The sequence below is a fragment of the Euprymna scolopes genome, chromosome 3 (genome assembly GCF_053919585.1).
Source record: "Euprymna scolopes isolate OS-2025 chromosome 3, ASM5391958v1, whole genome shotgun sequence".
Classification (NCBI taxonomy): Eukaryota; Metazoa; Mollusca; class Cephalopoda; order Sepiida; family Sepiolidae; genus Euprymna; species Euprymna scolopes.
In genome coordinates this window covers 72,403,779-72,421,214 of record NC_136484.1, presented here as the reverse complement: position 1 = coordinate 72,421,214, position 17,436 = coordinate 72,403,779, and the positions used below count along the sequence as shown (strand labels likewise).

At 31.9% G+C, this 17,436-nt stretch overlaps 1 protein-coding gene across 4 annotated transcripts in view; it reads right to left on the bottom strand.

The window, feature by feature from the left end:
- LOC145256166 (GTP:AMP phosphotransferase AK3, mitochondrial-like) overlaps window positions 1-17,436 on the bottom strand; it is a 410,511-nt gene that overhangs the window by 334,086 nt on the left and 58,989 nt on the right. The window contains exon 5 of one of the 4 annotated variants that reach the window (XM_080114757.1): window positions 1,060-16,272. The exons of the other annotated variants lie outside the window; for them this stretch is intronic. Coding sequence (XP_079970883.1) covers window positions 16,158-16,272 — 115 coding nt within the window. The 3' untranslated portion in view covers window positions 1,060-16,157. Of the gene's footprint in view, window positions 1-1,059; window positions 16,273-17,436 lie in introns of those variants that run through there. 4 annotated transcript variants of the gene reach the window in all.

Here is a 17,436-nt window from a genome sequence, read left to right as displayed (position 1 = left end):
GTGTTGATGATGTAAAGATAAAAGCTTGATTTTAAATGCATTAAAAGTAACAAGCCACCTCTTTCCCCATTGTACCACTTGCTCAAGATCAGAGGAGAGAGAATCAGAGAAAACTTGGTCGCTTATGGTCTTAGATGTGCAACCATAGATAGTAGTGTCATCAGCATTGGACAAAACAAATTATTTGCATCACTATACACAGCTTGCCTTGCTGTTTTATTACTGCAGAGGCAGCATATAGATTAGCAGTACTTCGGCTGGCATAGGTGACCATTATTGCTTGGGGCAGTGTTCAAATCAGCTCCAGTACAGAAAATCCAACTCATTTTTTTTTTTTTATATAAAAAAATAAACATTTTTTTTTAATAATAATAATGATGATGATGATGTCTGAAATCATTCCAGTTGAACTTTAAACTATTCGCACCTGACAGTATAGTGTATCTTCAGAAAGCCACCATTTATCCATGAATGAAGGGCTGGTGTATCTGCCACTAATCTCTGCCTATTAGACAGGGTCAAAAAAAGAGTCTCAATTTTAATAGATTCTGCATTGTCAGCCAAGCTCCAACTCTATCACTACAATATTACATCCTTTTGACTATTTAATAACTGCTTTAATGCAATGTGCCCTGATGAACCTATAGCACATGTCTCCTTAACATAAATACTCCCAACTGATAAGCAGAAAAATCCTACCTCTTCACTGTAAAGGTTCCTAGATTCCAGAAAGCATTCTACTCAAACAATTTCTTTCATCAAACTGCTAGACTTTGGAATTCCCTCCCTGTTTTAGTACTAACATGTTGAAAGTTAAATGTAATGCAAGCAGACATCTCGTTTCCTAACATAAACTACTATTATTACTACACATGTACTTATTCATTTACTGGTAGTAAAAATAAAAAATAAAATAAACATCTAAGACTGAACATAAACAGTAAATAAAGATTATGATAGTTTTGATTAGACAGACATCAAATCTGTTATATATATATATATGTGTGTGTGTGTGTGTTATAGATAACAGAGGAAAAAAATCTCAATCAAGACTTGAAATTTGTTGAAACAACTTTATTTTCTCTTGTAGCAATTACATTTTGATTAACATATACATATCAGCAGTTAACATTTAAAAAACAAATCGTTTTTAACTCGTCTAATTCAGTTAATCGTTTTATATATTTTTAACAAATATTTTTATAGAAAAAAAAAACAAAAGTGAAACCCAAACAATAATGTATAACAAATAAAAAACAAACATAAAAACATTTTTATATTGTAAAAAAACATGGTCAAAAATTATTTTTTTTCTCATAATAAAATAAAGTCTTAACAAAATGACAATAAAATGTTTTGAGTTTGAAATAAAAACCAAAATTTAAAAAAATTTAATTCTGAAATTCAGTTCATTTTTATGTGTACTTGAACATTGCTAATAAAACAAAACTTAGTTGATATGTTAATTTAATTGAATTAACATTTAAATTATCTCATTTGAGTGGTACATAATTTGAACAAAATAAATTGAAAGGATAATATATGTATAGATTTCAGCCATAAAAATTGAAAAAATATTTTAAATAAAAAATAATAAACGATACACATGTATGTATTATTTGGATTAGTCAGACTATGGTTCTAATCTAAGTTGTTATCTTCACAACGTTTCAGTTGATGTAATCTCCGACCTTCTTTGTGTGTATCTTGGCAATAGAATGTTTTTTGTTCGTTCTTTTTTTTTTTTTTTTTTTTTTTTCAATGGACCATGGTGGTTGGAATTCAAAATGTGTGATGTGTTTATGATATGGAAAACATGTTAAGTTGTTTGGATATTTGTATTAATTAAGGTTTGTACAGATTTGATACATGGTTTGTTGAAAAAAAAAACAACATCCTTTCCACAATTCAACAATAACAGCTATTGTCAAGATACGCCTGAAGAACGGCAGAGGTTATATTGGTCGAAACGTGAGAACAAGACCTAAAATGAGAACAGTAGTCCTAACAATCTTAACATATTATCAATCCCAAATATTCAGATACACATGTATATTTAGTAAATAATCTCTCTCCCTACACCAAAATACAAACATAATTAATTCATAATTAAAACAAAGATCGTATCATCTCAAGGTAATTCTGGCATAATAAATGTTACATGTAGAACTTTATATTGGTTAAGCAGTCTGTTTACACTTCAAGATTAAAAATTGATTGGGAGCCTACAAATCAATTATAGATACATATACATACATCTTTTTTTATAAGTCAGCAAATACCACATAAAAAAAAATATCTTCAGCCACAAATAGCATCTCCTAGACCATTTAATTCTTTATCATTATTTATCAATTATCAGTAGAAAATATACATTTGGAACGTATGGAGGTTCCTACAACCATTATTTTATTTATTTTGTTCAATAAAGTTACGTCAATCAAACAAAAATTGTTTATAATAAAAATATTTTTTTGAAAATCAAATTTTTTAGCCATGATAAAAATTAAACTGACTGGACCCCAGAAAAATCCACGAATTTGGAAGAGAAAATTACATGAATGAAATATTCACAAATTTATTTATATTTTATATATATATATATATATATATAACTTGTGGCAAAATGTGAACATTTTTCTTGTCGCAATATCACATGTTTCCTATTAATATACAAATATTAAATCAGACAAAAAGTATAAAAACAGAATTGGTCATGGTATGTTATGCACGAGTGAGAAAATGAGATAGTTTTGAAAAGAAATGGAAAAAATATAGAGAGAAAAAGAAAAAGATGAGGAGAGAATGAAACAGCAAAAGGAAAGGAAAAGAAAAAAGAACAAGAATAAAAGAGAGAGAAAAAAAAAGTAAGCAAAAGGATGAGGAGATAAAAAAGGTAAAGAAAAGGAAAAAGGAAGGAGGGTTAGAGAATAGAAATTTTATATATAATATATATATATATATATATATATCAACCTCGTTGTCTTCATTAGTCCCGACTTTTGAACACCTCAAACCTGATATATATGTGAGTGTGTGTGTGTGTGTGTGTGTGGCGAGAGAGAAAGAAAGAGATAGAGAGAGGGGAAAGTGAAAGGAGAAAGGGAAATAGAGAAAGAAAAATCAAGTGAAACAAAAGAGAGAAAGAGCAAAAAATAAGCAAATTATATGTTTAAAACTTTGACTACATTGCAAAAATGAGGTAAACTTGTTGATCGATGGAATAAGCAGAAACAAAATGATAGAAAAAATGTAAATTGAATAATGTTAACGAATCATGTAAACAGCAAATATATATATAAAGAAAAACATTTTATGTGAATCTAAGAACACTACATCGACCTTTCAGGTCAAAAAAAAAAACTAATAAAAGCCTAATTTGGAAAACATTAGTGCTAGTCCATAGTCCCACTAAAAAAAAAATAATAATAATTTAAGAAAAATTTTTATGACGCATGTAACCATGACAGAAAGAAAATATTGCACACCAAAAATCATGTAAATTAATCAAGTAGTTTTATTTTTATAAGCAAAATCATTTTTAAGTGATTAATAGACATTTGGAAGTATTACAAAAAATGTACAAGGCTGATTTTGAACTCTGAAGAGTGATTTGAGGGGAACTAGTGATGAATTTGAGTTTTTCCATTGTCTCTCTCTCTCTCTCCATGTTAATAATGACTTTCAAAATTTCACAAGTTTGAATTATTTGCAATTATCTTCCTTGTCCCCCCCCCCCGTAAAGAACCATTGACACCATTTTGCAAATAGCTCGCTATTTTCAAAATGGTGTTGATGGTTCTTTAGCCATAAAATTTAATTTTTTAAAATAAAACTATCTGATCAATTTACATGACTTTTGGTGTACAATATTTTTTTTCATCAAGGGTATCTATACCATAAAGATTTTTCTTTATTTTTACACGGGGGGGGGGATTATAAGCGTGCACCAAATATTTTTCTTGAAAACTTAACTAAGCCAACACACAGTGTATTTAAACAACAACTTTTCCTTTGAGAATATTTTTTTTACCTTTTAATAACTTTTTCAAGTTCGCTCATCATTTTCATTGTTTCTGAATTAAATGTTTTGTAGAAATTTATGGATCAATTTGTGCTTTTAATATGCATGGCTGATTTTCGATGAAGAAAACACTTGAACCTTGTTAGATGGTGATGAATATTTTTAAACTATCATTTTGAGGATGTAATATAAAACAGATGAAATGTATTTAGGAATAGCTGATCTTGATTTGTATGTAACTGTTGAAGATGGTTTCATTTATGAAATGTACATTTTTATTAAATAATCGTACATTGTCGATTTCAAATGTATTTAACTTTAAAACCAAATTTTGAAATCAAGTGACTTTAGTATTTTCAATGATTTTATCATTCAAATTCTTTTATATCCATTTTCAAAAAGAAAAATGATTATTTCTTTATTTTTCTGCAGAGTTATATTCTTTTCTTTTTTCCTTGTACTATATTTTAATGACTTTATTGAATAAATAAACTTCTATTTTACATGACTTTTAATGATGTACACTTACAGCAGTTTAGATAACCAAAAAACTAAATGAGGAAATTATATTTGAAAAAAGATTTTAAAAATATATAAAAAGTTATTGTAGATAACAGCTACACTTGTGTTGCCTCAGCAGAAATTCAAATGCACGTCAGCTATGATTGTTCACAATTGCCAAGTTTGTACAATTTTTAAAAAATTAGTGAAGGTTTCAAAAAGGTTTAAAAAAAAATATTTTCTTTCATTTAAAATGTGTTACATGTAAATGAGCATAAGTATTTATACCCAAATGGTTGATGAATGATGAGGGTCGATGTACACCCCTTAAATATGTTTAGTGCATTAACTTGTTCTTTTAAATTTGCTTACAAATTGAATCTCATCTAGAACTAACATGTTTACCAAATGTTAGTATTCATTTACTTCAATACATACAAATAGTATCTTTGTATTCACGTGGAATGATTTTTTAATCAAAATGAAGGCTATACATTTTATAATCTTTGTAAAACATGGACAACACTCCAATTGAATTAGGCTAACAAAAATTGTGCAAATTGAAAAATAGGAAAAGGCACCTTTTTAAAACATTTGTTTAATGGACACATATTTCTGAAAAAAAATCATATCTTGTTTATTTTTAAGAAAGTAAACTTTATCACTAAAATAAGAGCAAATTATGATATTTTTAAATCTTAAAATTTCACATGATATATATTTATAAATATTTTACATAAATTGCTATTAGCATTCATTCAAATATATTCTTCATTTAGATGTTAAATAATTTGTATCGTATAGATCTATCAGCTGCAAAATTAGAATGTGTTGTATTAAAATTTATTTTGACTGTATTTGACATAATTTTTTTATTTCAGTTGATGTTTTGCATTTTTTTTTATAGAGATTGATAATCTGTATTATTTGAACTACTGTTCTGATCTTGGATGTTATTCTCACAACATTTCAGCTGATATAACTTACTACTTCTTCATGTGCATTTTATCAAATTCAGGAATCAATTTTGATTCATAAACTGTCCTCCATACAAACATCTGCAGAAGTCCTGCTAAAACTGGATTATCATGGTAGGATTTGCAAATATACCTGTGGAGGAGAGTTTACAAATGAAATCGATTCCTGAATTCAGCAAGATGCTTATGAAGAATGTTGAAAGTTATATTCGCAGAATAACATCCAAGATGAGACCAGTAGTTGAGTTTAATTTCGACTTCATTGTAATATCAACAATTTAATTATTTTTAATGTTTGTTTAACAAGGTAGCATCACACCAATTCTTACACTAATCAAACAACCTTTAAACAGGCCTCATTCCATGCAGGTGTTTACCAGCCATATATACTCTTAAAGACAACTAATATGAACTTCAAAATATAAAAAGTTTTTAGTATAATCTTATTGATTAATTGACAAATAAGGAGGATATTATCCTCCATATTTCAAAAAGCAAAGGCATATAGGGAGCTTCTGGAAAGTCAAAAATATTATGTAAAAATAGCTTCTTTGTTTCAATAACAGCTAAGTTCAAGAAACATTCATGGCAAGATAACATTCTTTTAATATTACATGATTACAAACAAAAATCAATATTTTCCTGATTTCATTAAAAAAAATTAAAAACGTAGTTTTCTGCAAAAAAATAACCCAAAAACTGATGCTCATACCTCAAGATAAAAATGGTTTTAAGATGTTAACACTTTTTTTTTTAATTTCATGTCATGTTGATAATTTCAAAAGTTTTAAATAAAATGAAGCCCACAAAAATGTTGATAAATTCGATTATATTCATATCAAAATTAGAATATTTGTAAAAAGAAATGTAATTCATAGATTCTGTAACAATCGAAAGAACAGGTTTAATATAACACTATCTGACATCAAATTATGTCAAATCTACACTGAATTTTTAGTCTTTAATCCGTCATTCAAATAATGATTATCTTTTTCTGAGATAGTATACTTATATTTACATTTTTCTTTTTTTCAAAATTTTATGAACAACTTTTAAAAAATTGTAAACATTTAACATTTTTTGAATATAACAAATGCTATGAAAATCTTGCACCATCCCATTCAAGAATTTAATGAGGAAAACCTTATGTAGAGGTTTTTGTATTACTTAGCTGCCATCTTGGCTTTCTGACAACTCACATTATCATACTCGGTTTAACATCTATTTTACATGCTAACATGTGGTACATGTCTTTTAGAAATTGACTTTCAGAGTAATTTATTTTGGACCAAATTTTTACTTATTTATCTATATCTCAAGTCGCTTCTCCCATATTTTCCTTGGCTTTCCTTTGCCAAATGACCCTGTTACCTCAAGTGTGCTGCATATACTAACTAAAAAAGCTCTTGCCTATTCTTTCAATGCAGCAACACCAAAAAAGCTTTCTGCTCTGCACACATCTCTTTCTCTATATTTCTTTATCCTTCTGTAACTGTTATAGTTGATTTTTTGTAAAAGAGGAATGTTCAACAAGGAAACAAAGGAGACAAATTAGAACATAACAATTACCTCATTCTCAATATCTTATTTAAAAGTCAATAGTATTGAAAAGATAATCTGATTGTGCTAACTATTGATACTTGTTTAAAAGAATTGTACAAAATTATCTTCCTTTTTATAACATATCAATCTTTTTTAATTTTTTTTATTTTATTGTAAATAAAAAGAATATCTTCAAAAACTGAACATTTTTCACTGAGCATTGTTAATTTTATGAGATTATATAAAAAATAGAATTAACAAATCATCTCTTTTTCTGTTATGTGGATTTATATCATCATTATTATTTCTTACTTGGAGTTCTCACCCAACTCATTACTAGAGGTTGCTCACTGTCAAAAACAAGTGGTGTTACCTTTAGTTTGAGTGATAACAAGTCTATGATTTTAAGTACGCTCTGCTTCTGAAATGACCATTGCAAAAACCTAAAGTGTTTTGCAACAGTATTTACTACTGAATTCTCATTCATAGTTGCCTTTGGCTTTCTCTGGAATTTGAGTGGTACTAAGCCCAAAAAAATTCCAGTATTCTCCATGCTCTTCCAGTTAAGGTTTTTCCATCTTTTTCATGGTTCCAACCGATATTGTTGCCACTGTATTAATAATAATAATATCATCATCTACCCTGCCAACATAATGACAATAACACACTCTAAATAACCAATCTGTAAAGGGGAGATAACTCAAGTAACAACTATTGCCTGTAAATTCTTTCTTAATTAACAGCAATAATAACACCAATAATAATAATAGTTATACAGCAACAACAACTGCATGTGTTCATATACAATCATTGAATCAGTTTTGTCATTGTCATAGGCAGCTGCAATCCAACTCTTAATATCTAATCCAGCAAATACACATATTTCATTGAACGTCTGATCATAAATTAAAAATATCTTAAAATATAAAACATCTTTTAGTTTCTTCTAATTTGAGGTGGGTTTTACTTTTTATACCAGTTATCAGTACGACAGCTGCTGTTGATTTACTAATGCACATTAACATACATGCTCAAGCAATTTTGCTACTGCTATTTTTGTTTCTATAAGCAACCTCTACCAGTCAGCATAAATTAAAAAAATGCTTTTTACAAACAACTCAATGCTCATCATTTACAAATGTCTTTCTCAACAATTTTAACATTGTATAGTTTCCTTGTGTTTCACCAGGAAAAGCACTAATGAAATATTTGGTTGATGGGCTGGTCTGCTTAGGCATTATATATAATATGTAGCAAAAAAAGTAAACCCAACTTTGGGATCAATTTATGCTTATTTTGAGGTATCATCAGAATTTATCACATTTAATATAATCAGCTATTTGAATTGATTATTCACTTTAAAAAGAAACTGTCTAGATGATAGAATGATTTAGCTGAATATTGCAAGAACATAATCATTCAATCACCCATATATACTGAATAATTGAGGTGCTTCAACATTACAGCGATTTTCAAAATAAAAAAAAGTCACAGTTATAGTTTTATTTTAGTGACGTAACTGATTAAATAATATTAAGTCACAGTTAATGCAAAGCAATCATTTTAAATATCGTGTGTGAAAAAATATATTATAGGAAATATCTTAACAGTTTGATAACCAAAATAACATTCAATGAAAGTATTTAATAAGCTTCTTTTTTTTTAAAGGTTTATCATATTGAAAAGAAATCTTGAAAAGAAAGCTGTAATTTGTAGAAGAGATACATTTTGAAATTATGATTATTTATTTTAAAGTAATCAAAAGAAATAGATACATCCAAGTAAAATGTCTCCTTTCATTTTCGCTTTTTTTAGTGATTTAATACATATGTGTGTGTCCATCTAAAAAATCAGGAACTACACAAGATACACCAAGAAAGCTGATATATTCTTTATCAGTATTGTCTCAGACAAAATAGTGACAATTTTTTTTTGTAATATTTATTCTTTTGGAGGTTCACCAGGAACAAAATGTGTCTGTGTATGAGTGTTTGACATTTAGAACAATTTTTTAATCAATCTTTAGTGAAAATCTTTAACTAAAATATGCTTTCTTGGACTCCAGACTAGGATCAAAGTGTCGTTATAGCTAGCATCAAGCACCCAGATAGACGCACACTGAGGTCGACTCAGGAGATCTGCGAGGGATTACAAAAACATTTTGAAGTGCGTTTCACACAATAGCCCGATCCCCCTGTCCATGAATTTGGCAACTATTTGGTCGACTCTCCCTGCCTCAAGGTGGCTAGTTGTGAGGGCAGAGTAATTGAACAGGAAATCCTGACTGTGCTGAAAGAGGTTGGCTGCAACAAATCGCCTAGACTTGATGGTCTACCTTACGAATTGTATTTGAGGCTGTCGCCCATGTTCATACCGATTCTGATGGATGTGTTCAACCGCTGGTTTATCGAGGTTCCATTCCGAGTCAAGTCACCAAGGGAGTGATCACACATTGTTGAGAAAAACGGCATGGCAGGGAAGAATTAGACGATTATAGGCGCATAACTTTGCTAAACACAGAGCTAAAGATTTTAGCCAAGGTCCTATTGAATTGGTTGCAGGTCGTTATCAGTGAATTGATCGAACCAAAGCAGAACTATGCTGTCAAGAGGAGATCAATTCAAAACAACTTGCATCTGATCCATACAATCCTAGATGGAGGGAAAGAAGATGACACGGAAACTGCACTAATCAATTTGGATCAGTCCAAAGCTTTCGATAAGGTCGACCATTACTTCCTGGTATCTGTTCTGAATGCTGCCGGATACCAACCGAGCTTCCACAAATGGATCTCCATACTGTACCGTGCACTGACAGCAGTGGTACAGGTAAATGAAAAGCATTCAAAATCCTTCACTATCTCTCGGTCTATGCATCAGGGCTCTCCACTGCTTTATGTCCTTGCGTTGGAACTGTTATTTCACAAGCTGGGAAGTCTGGTCCTGCATGGGATCACTCTGCCTGATGGATCGAGAGCTAGAGTTTCCACGTTCGCCAATGACATCACCATCTTTGTGTCGAGGTTCTGAGACATCGAGGTGGTGACAGAGGCACTCACATAGTATGAAAAGACCATGAGGGCCAAAATCAAGCACAGCAAGTCAACCGGTCTGCAGTTGAAGGCCTGGAGAGGCATCGACTCCCTTCCCACTGCCTTCAGCTGGACTTACAGGTCAGTTCAGATCCTCGGCGTGTGGTTCAGACCGGTTCTCCAGCTCAAAAAGAATTGGTCAGAGGTAAAGTCAAAGGTCAAAGCCATGGTCAACTCGTGAGTTTGAAAGAAACTATTCTTGAAGGGCAGAGCGGAGGCGTGTGCCACCTAACTCTTTCTGCTCATCCTTTACTGACTGGCTGTACTTCCCCTTCCTGAGAACTATCTAAAATCCCTTCAGAGCAAACTGTTCTCGCTTCTTTGGGACAAAGGGAAACATTGGGTTCACAGATAGGTCTGTGTTCAACGTCCATGTGAAGGAGGTTTGGGAATACGCAACTTGAGGTGTGATTGTGACGCCAAGTGGCTGGCCTTCCTGAGTCGAATGAATCTGCGTGGAACCTGCCTTTCCAGACTTCATTTTTTACCACAAGGTCAAGACACATCGAAAACCATAGAGTGACACGCAGTCCTTGAGAGAGTGTAGGGCCGCGCTAAGGATCCTCCTAAGGTCCAGCAATCTTTCACAGCTCACTAGAAAGGAACTCTATAATGAATTATTGAAGGGGACTGCCGATTACCCGCTTGTCAAACGTCTGGGGTTGTCAAAGGAGGAGATCTGCTCTCAGTGGAGCTGGGCACCAGGTTCAAGTCATCTCAACAACTCTAAGTTTGCCTCTCAATGCCATACTGAAAAGTACCGGACTAGTGAGGTCGCCGGCTGTTCCCCGTTGCAGGATCCCAGTTGAGGAAATGTCGGAATATACGTTCTTCGAATGCAGCGGACTCAGACAGTACTGGGCGTATGTCAACGAGATGACAGCTTGCATCGATCCCAAATAGCCTCGCCTGCTGGACATCATCCACAGCGTAGAGCCACTGTGGGACAGGGGGAGACGAATGGGATTTCTTGTAATCCTGGCCATGACCAGAATGGTAATGTGGAGTTCTAGAGTGCAAGAGAAGTGCAAGATTGAATCTTTTGCTGATTACGATCTTGTCTGCTTCTTCAAGTGCCAGCTGAAGGTAAAGATCAGATGTGATAGGAAAAGATTACATCCTGTGGCCTGTGACCGAAGATGGATTAAGTCTGTGTATGTGTAGAGATGCCAAGTTGGAGTTTGTGTTCCTCGCTTAGGCATAGCATGTATGGTTCCAGGTCCTGCCAGACTAAAACAAGTGTCTAGATTAGTTTCTTAGCTAGCCGAGTGAATGGCCCCCTCCATCTCTGATAGGAAGCCTCCAAGATGCCCACACCCAGATTTTTCCTTTTTCACCCCTGGCTATTCCATTTAGTGATTTCATCTTGGAGTACTTTCACACATCCCCACTGCAACCCTTTTTTTTATCCAGTCTATAATTCGGCCCCCAATTAGAGATCGACCTGCTTGTTTTCGGCCCTAACAAGCCAGAAAACAGTGGGTGCTCTACCATTTAGAGAGAGTTGGGAAGTCCCTACTAACACTTTTTTGTTTATTTTTTGGACTTTTTCCCCCACCCTATGCCAATGAATTAAACAAATATTATATAATTCTATTTCTATACAAATTTTATATTTACACTGTTTTTATAAACAAACAAACAAAAACGATATAACAAAGTGTAGTATCTGTTCTGTCCTTACTCAAAGAAGGGAAAATCCTTCTCAACTAGAGAGAGGGGGTAGTAGGGAAAAGCGAATTTTTAAAAGAAATATGTTACACACACTTTATAACTCTTCTATTTTGTTATTCATGCTCCTAGGCGATGCCGGTTGTCATGCTATATAAAATTTATTTTTAAAAACTCGTGTGTGGACTATCACATAGTTATCAGATGATTTCCTTTCATATGTGATAAATTTTGATACTACTCTTCTTAATGGAAGGTTGTTCAAAAATGTTCAAGAAACAGTTTTACCAAAATTAAACTGTTTCAATTTATCTAAAGTTATGTATTCATTAATATTTAATGAAACATTATTTAAAAATTATGAGATTTGGAAAATAATAATTTGTTTTTAATAAACACATTTGGTTGGTTAAAAAAAAAGAGGTGCAAAAATTTTCTCATTGATTTTTTTGTTTGTTTTTAAGCGCCACATAACAGTAATAGCATTGGATATATGGTGGTGGTGAAGGATATGCAAAGATAAGGTGGCTTCAGGACAGTAAATTTTCTTCTCACGAGAAAATCTTTTTAACTGACATACATCAGGACTTATTTGTGTTCCTTTCTATAAGGGTGGAGTTAGACACAAGGACTGGGACAAAAATAAAATTTACCTCGGTCTAAAAAGATCTCTTCACAATCTAAGGACAGAACAGATGAATTATAGTATCAGAACAGATATCACACTTTGATCTTAGCCAAAAATCCAAGAAAAATTTAGGAATATCATGAGAATATATTTAACATAAAAGAAATGAAAAACACAAAATATTCAGTTTAATATCTTCTGATGAATGTCAGCCCACCCCAAAAAGAAAAATATTACAGAATTTCTGCAACTTCAAAAGAAAGTATAAAAAATAGATTACAAAACAATTTATCATAAAGCAGTAAAAACACTCAACTTCTACCAATCATGATCCACCTTATTTAAAAATATCAACCATCAAAACAATTTTACAAAGTATGTTAAAATCTCTGGAAATATATTAAAACTTGAATTTCAGCATTTTTGTAGCTGAATTGATAAAACACAACACATACCAAGTAATAAATTTATTTCAGTCTAACTTGGCTTCTTTAATTCTGGACTAAAGAAAATTGCAATTTTTCTTTCTTTTTTACATTTACCAGAAACCTGTCATAGAGTAACAAAGGAAAGTAATTTATTGAGCAAATATAAAAAGTAAAGGCACACACAAAAATTCATGCTTCTCCATGCTAAAACATAGACTGAACATGGATGCCATAAAAAAAAAACTATAGCAAGCAACTGGCACTGTTTTACAATTTGTCATCTCATAATTTAGGACGCTAATAATGCTGTCAGCAAGTTTAGACGAGCGGTTTATATTTTTATGTTTGTCGTTCTTTTTTTTTTGGAAGGGGGGGTATTCAATTATAGAACTTGTATAGTTTTTTAACAGGGGTTTCTGCAGTTTAATTAACCATTTTTCTGTAAGTAACACACCAACATTAACCGAGCAGAAGAATCGTTTAATATTTCACAACGTTCTATTTACATTGGGGGGGGGGGCTAAAAAAAGGTATTACCAGTGGAAAATAAAGGGCAACTTCACATTACTCACGGCCCCCAAATGAGGCCTCAAAACTTGATGTCTTTCAAAGTCATACCCAGGACCCTTTATGACATACTTGTGAAAGACGATATACATTGCTCATCAAAAATTATCAAAATTTATTTTCTGTATCATATAACACATTTGCAACCAATTATTCTGTCCACAGTATTCAAAATATACAGGTAAATCAGGTCTGAGGTCTGTGTTGATCATATGACCCCATGGGTATGTGGAAGTCTGTCCCAGCTCGTTATCCATGTGGAATAGTTATTAATTAAAATTCCTGCATACCAGAATGATTTCATATTCCTCATCCACGATATCGGTATGTTTGCTTGAAAAAAACACAATTCTACAGAGTTTGGTTGTTTTACAGCATATCAATCTTTTTTTTGTGTTATTTAATGCTGAATCCAATAATTTTGGAAAAGGGTTCTGTTTCAAGTTTTTTTTATATCTTAAAATATTTTTTCATTTTTTTTTTTGCTTGTTTTTGTGTATTTTGTTGTTGTTTTAATAGAAAAGTGTTATTTTTGCTTTTGACTTTGCAGAACATTATTGAGTTTTGAAAAGGGAAAAAGAAAAAAAAAACAATAACATCGATGTTTGGTGAATTGGTCAGAAAGCGAGTATCTTCAGATAGCTTCACAGAAAAGATTTGAAGAAATAGATTGGTAAAAATCTACCATGTTGAACTGTATGAAATTTGTCCTGCTTTTTCCCCGTTCAGAGTGTTTAAAGACTTTTAGCATCAGCATAACTATTCTGTAGGTTATAGTTCAAGACATTTTCGGATTGGCTAACTAATTATTTTTTAAATGTCTTTAGAGATGGAACCTAGTTTTGTTTTAGCAGAGTTAATTAGTTTAGTCTGTTTTCAAAATTTGGCTTGTGGTCTTTCAAGAGAATTACACGTTACATTCTATCTTTCCAACTCTATAGATGACTTTATATTAGGCTGGTGCAAAAATGATGTCGTTTGTTTTTTTACATATTTATATCTGATAAAAAAAAATGACATTTTTGCACTAACCTAATACCTCCTTACAAATTTAGCTATACTTCTGTTAATTTTAGATTTTATATATTCTCTGCGCTGGGGAGGAAATCAAAAAAGTTATTCTCCATTGTTACTCTATGACAGATTTTTGGTAAATGTAAAAAAGAAGGAAAGAATAATTGCATTCTTATTCAGTTCTGATACAGCTAAGTCAGGCTGAAATAAAATTATCTGCTATGTATAGTTTGTTATCCTGTATAAACAGGTCTGAAATGTGTGTAGATCATATGAGTCCATAGACACATCAAACTCTTTCCCACAATTCGTTATCATGTGGAATTGTTGCCAATTAAGATCGCCTTATATCTATACATACAGATTATATATATATAATAAATTCCACAGCCAAACAACGTCGCAGCCCACAAGAGCCATGACAGTCAAAGAACCGGAAGTCCAAGACTCGAGTTTCGCCCTCATTTGGGCTCATCAGTTAGACAAGTCCGAACTCAGGATTCGAAACCCGAGCCTCTTGCATGCAAGGCAAGCACTCTACCAACTGAGCAAACGCCCTGCACACAAGAATTTCAATTAACCAACACAGATCAAGCAAACCGCACCGAAATCCGACTGTGAAATGAACCTACTAAAATCATATATATATATATATATATATATATATATATATACACACACATACTCGACTCCTCAGAGGTCTAGAGTGTTTATCTAGTAGATAACCTATGAAACTTGAGGCCATGGGTTGTCTAGATAAAATGCCATAAAAAAAATCTCTTTGATTTGATAAATGACATCAAATTTTGTGATATCATTCACTATGTACAGGGAAAATTTTAAAAAAAAGCAAACAAAATAACAAGATCCACAGAGTTTTAATAGTGTATAAGTATATAGCTAATGTTATTTGACACTATGCATATAATCTCTCAAATGTAAAAATTAGTGCAATGTTTTACATATATATTATACAGGACGTCTCAAAAAATTTGCTGACACTATCTGTTATCAATATTGTCTGGAGAATAATGATCATCAATTTGGACATTTGCAAATGTAATTCTTCGACTACATTTGTCTTCTGTATTTGAAGCTATTTCATTTCATTATGTTCATAAATAAAGGTCATTTGAAGTGACTACACTTGAGACATCCTGTATATGTATATAGATATATATATATAGATAGATATTAGATGATGGTTATAGGATATTATTTTTATGAGTATCAATATAATTTCTCATCCGATATAGATGGATGCTTCTGCAGATTTAAAAAAAAAAAAAAAAAAAATCACTAATAAATAAAAAATAAACTTTCATAAAAATGGAAATGATCAGTTCATACAAACTGAACAATCAAATAAATGAAAAGGAAAAGTAACCAATTCACCCCACCCCACCACCAAAAAAATATTCATTAAAAAATTGAGCATTATAAATTCATCATAATTTGGTTTTCAATCGTCATAAAAATATATATTCAAAACAACTTTTAACATGACTTTAAAAATCGAGGAATGGTGGCCATATTTATCCAACTTACGGCTTTTGTGCCAATGCATGCACACATAAAAATATTAAAAATCAAATGAGTATAGCAGTATGAATTAATATATATATCAATGTGAATGATATTTAGAAGGAGAACAGGTCAACAATCCCCAATTCAAATAGTTATATTTTTGTGTGTTTATGTATTTTTTGAGTTATTATTTATAATCAATGGAAGAAACTGTGATCATTTGCGTTGACAAAAACTCTCGTACCCGTGGCCAAATTTCATTTGTATATTTACCCTTGAATTCAGTCAGCAAATGCATGTTCCTAAAATTTATAAAAGAAAAAAAAATTCAACTGTTAACAGCATCAAAAACAAAGCAAAGCAATACTTACGTTTCTGAATTTTTGAGATGAGGATTAATTATTCAAATTGTTTGCATTCTTTGAACTACTGTTCTCATCATCATATTCAACGAGAACTTTGATCCTGCCCCCCCTCCTTTTTTTTAAAGAATCTCAAAGGTTACAGCAACTGAAACGTCGTGAAAATGACACTCAAGATGAGAGCAGCAGTCTGAAGAATCCAAATGATATGAAAGAAATACTTGTTTGAAATACACTGAAAAAATAAAACCACAAAGTAAAAATGTCAAGAGTGACTTGACATCCCTTAGCAGTCATCTATTTAAAACTGTATACAACTGTGGTGCAACTACACTTAGAATTAACAATCTGTAATCCCCAGCTTGTTCAGAAAATTGACCACCCAGGAATCATTAAAAAATGTGTGACTAAACATCCTCCATCACACACTTACCATACTTTGGATGCCAATTTTCCTGAGTTTGAACTAATTGACAACTGACATTTAAATTATTAACTATCTCACCAACAACAACCGTGGGTACCTTTTTGATTTCCATGGGTTTAACACATGTGGACATGCCTACAAAGTTAGAAAAAATAACATGGCTCCTGTGATTTTCCGAAGCATGTGCTGAAGTATGGGAAAACTGCCTGCATCAATTTGTTGCCAAAATACTACATTCTAGAAAACTTTCCCGATTCGCAAAACTACACTTAGAATTCATATCATCAATCTGAAATGCCCATCTTGCTCAGAACTTTCACTGTTTGGAAATCGTTCAGAGATGTACAAATAAACAAATACCCTCCATCGGACACCTGCCATAATCTGAATGCCTTGAATCAATTGAAGGTTTCATGTCTAACAACTGATTTAGTAAACACCCACAAAATTATTAACCATCTTTCCAACAACAGTACTAAGCACTTTTTTTATCTCTTTGCGGTAAACATGCGTGGACGTGTCTACAAAGTCAGAAAACAGCACAGCTCTCGTGACTTTCAGAAACATTTTTTTTTTCATGCTCAAAATTGTTGAAACATGGAAAAAAACTGCCTGTATTGATTGTTGGCTGATGAGACATTGCATCCTTTAAAACCCTCCTGCTTCACAAAATTCAC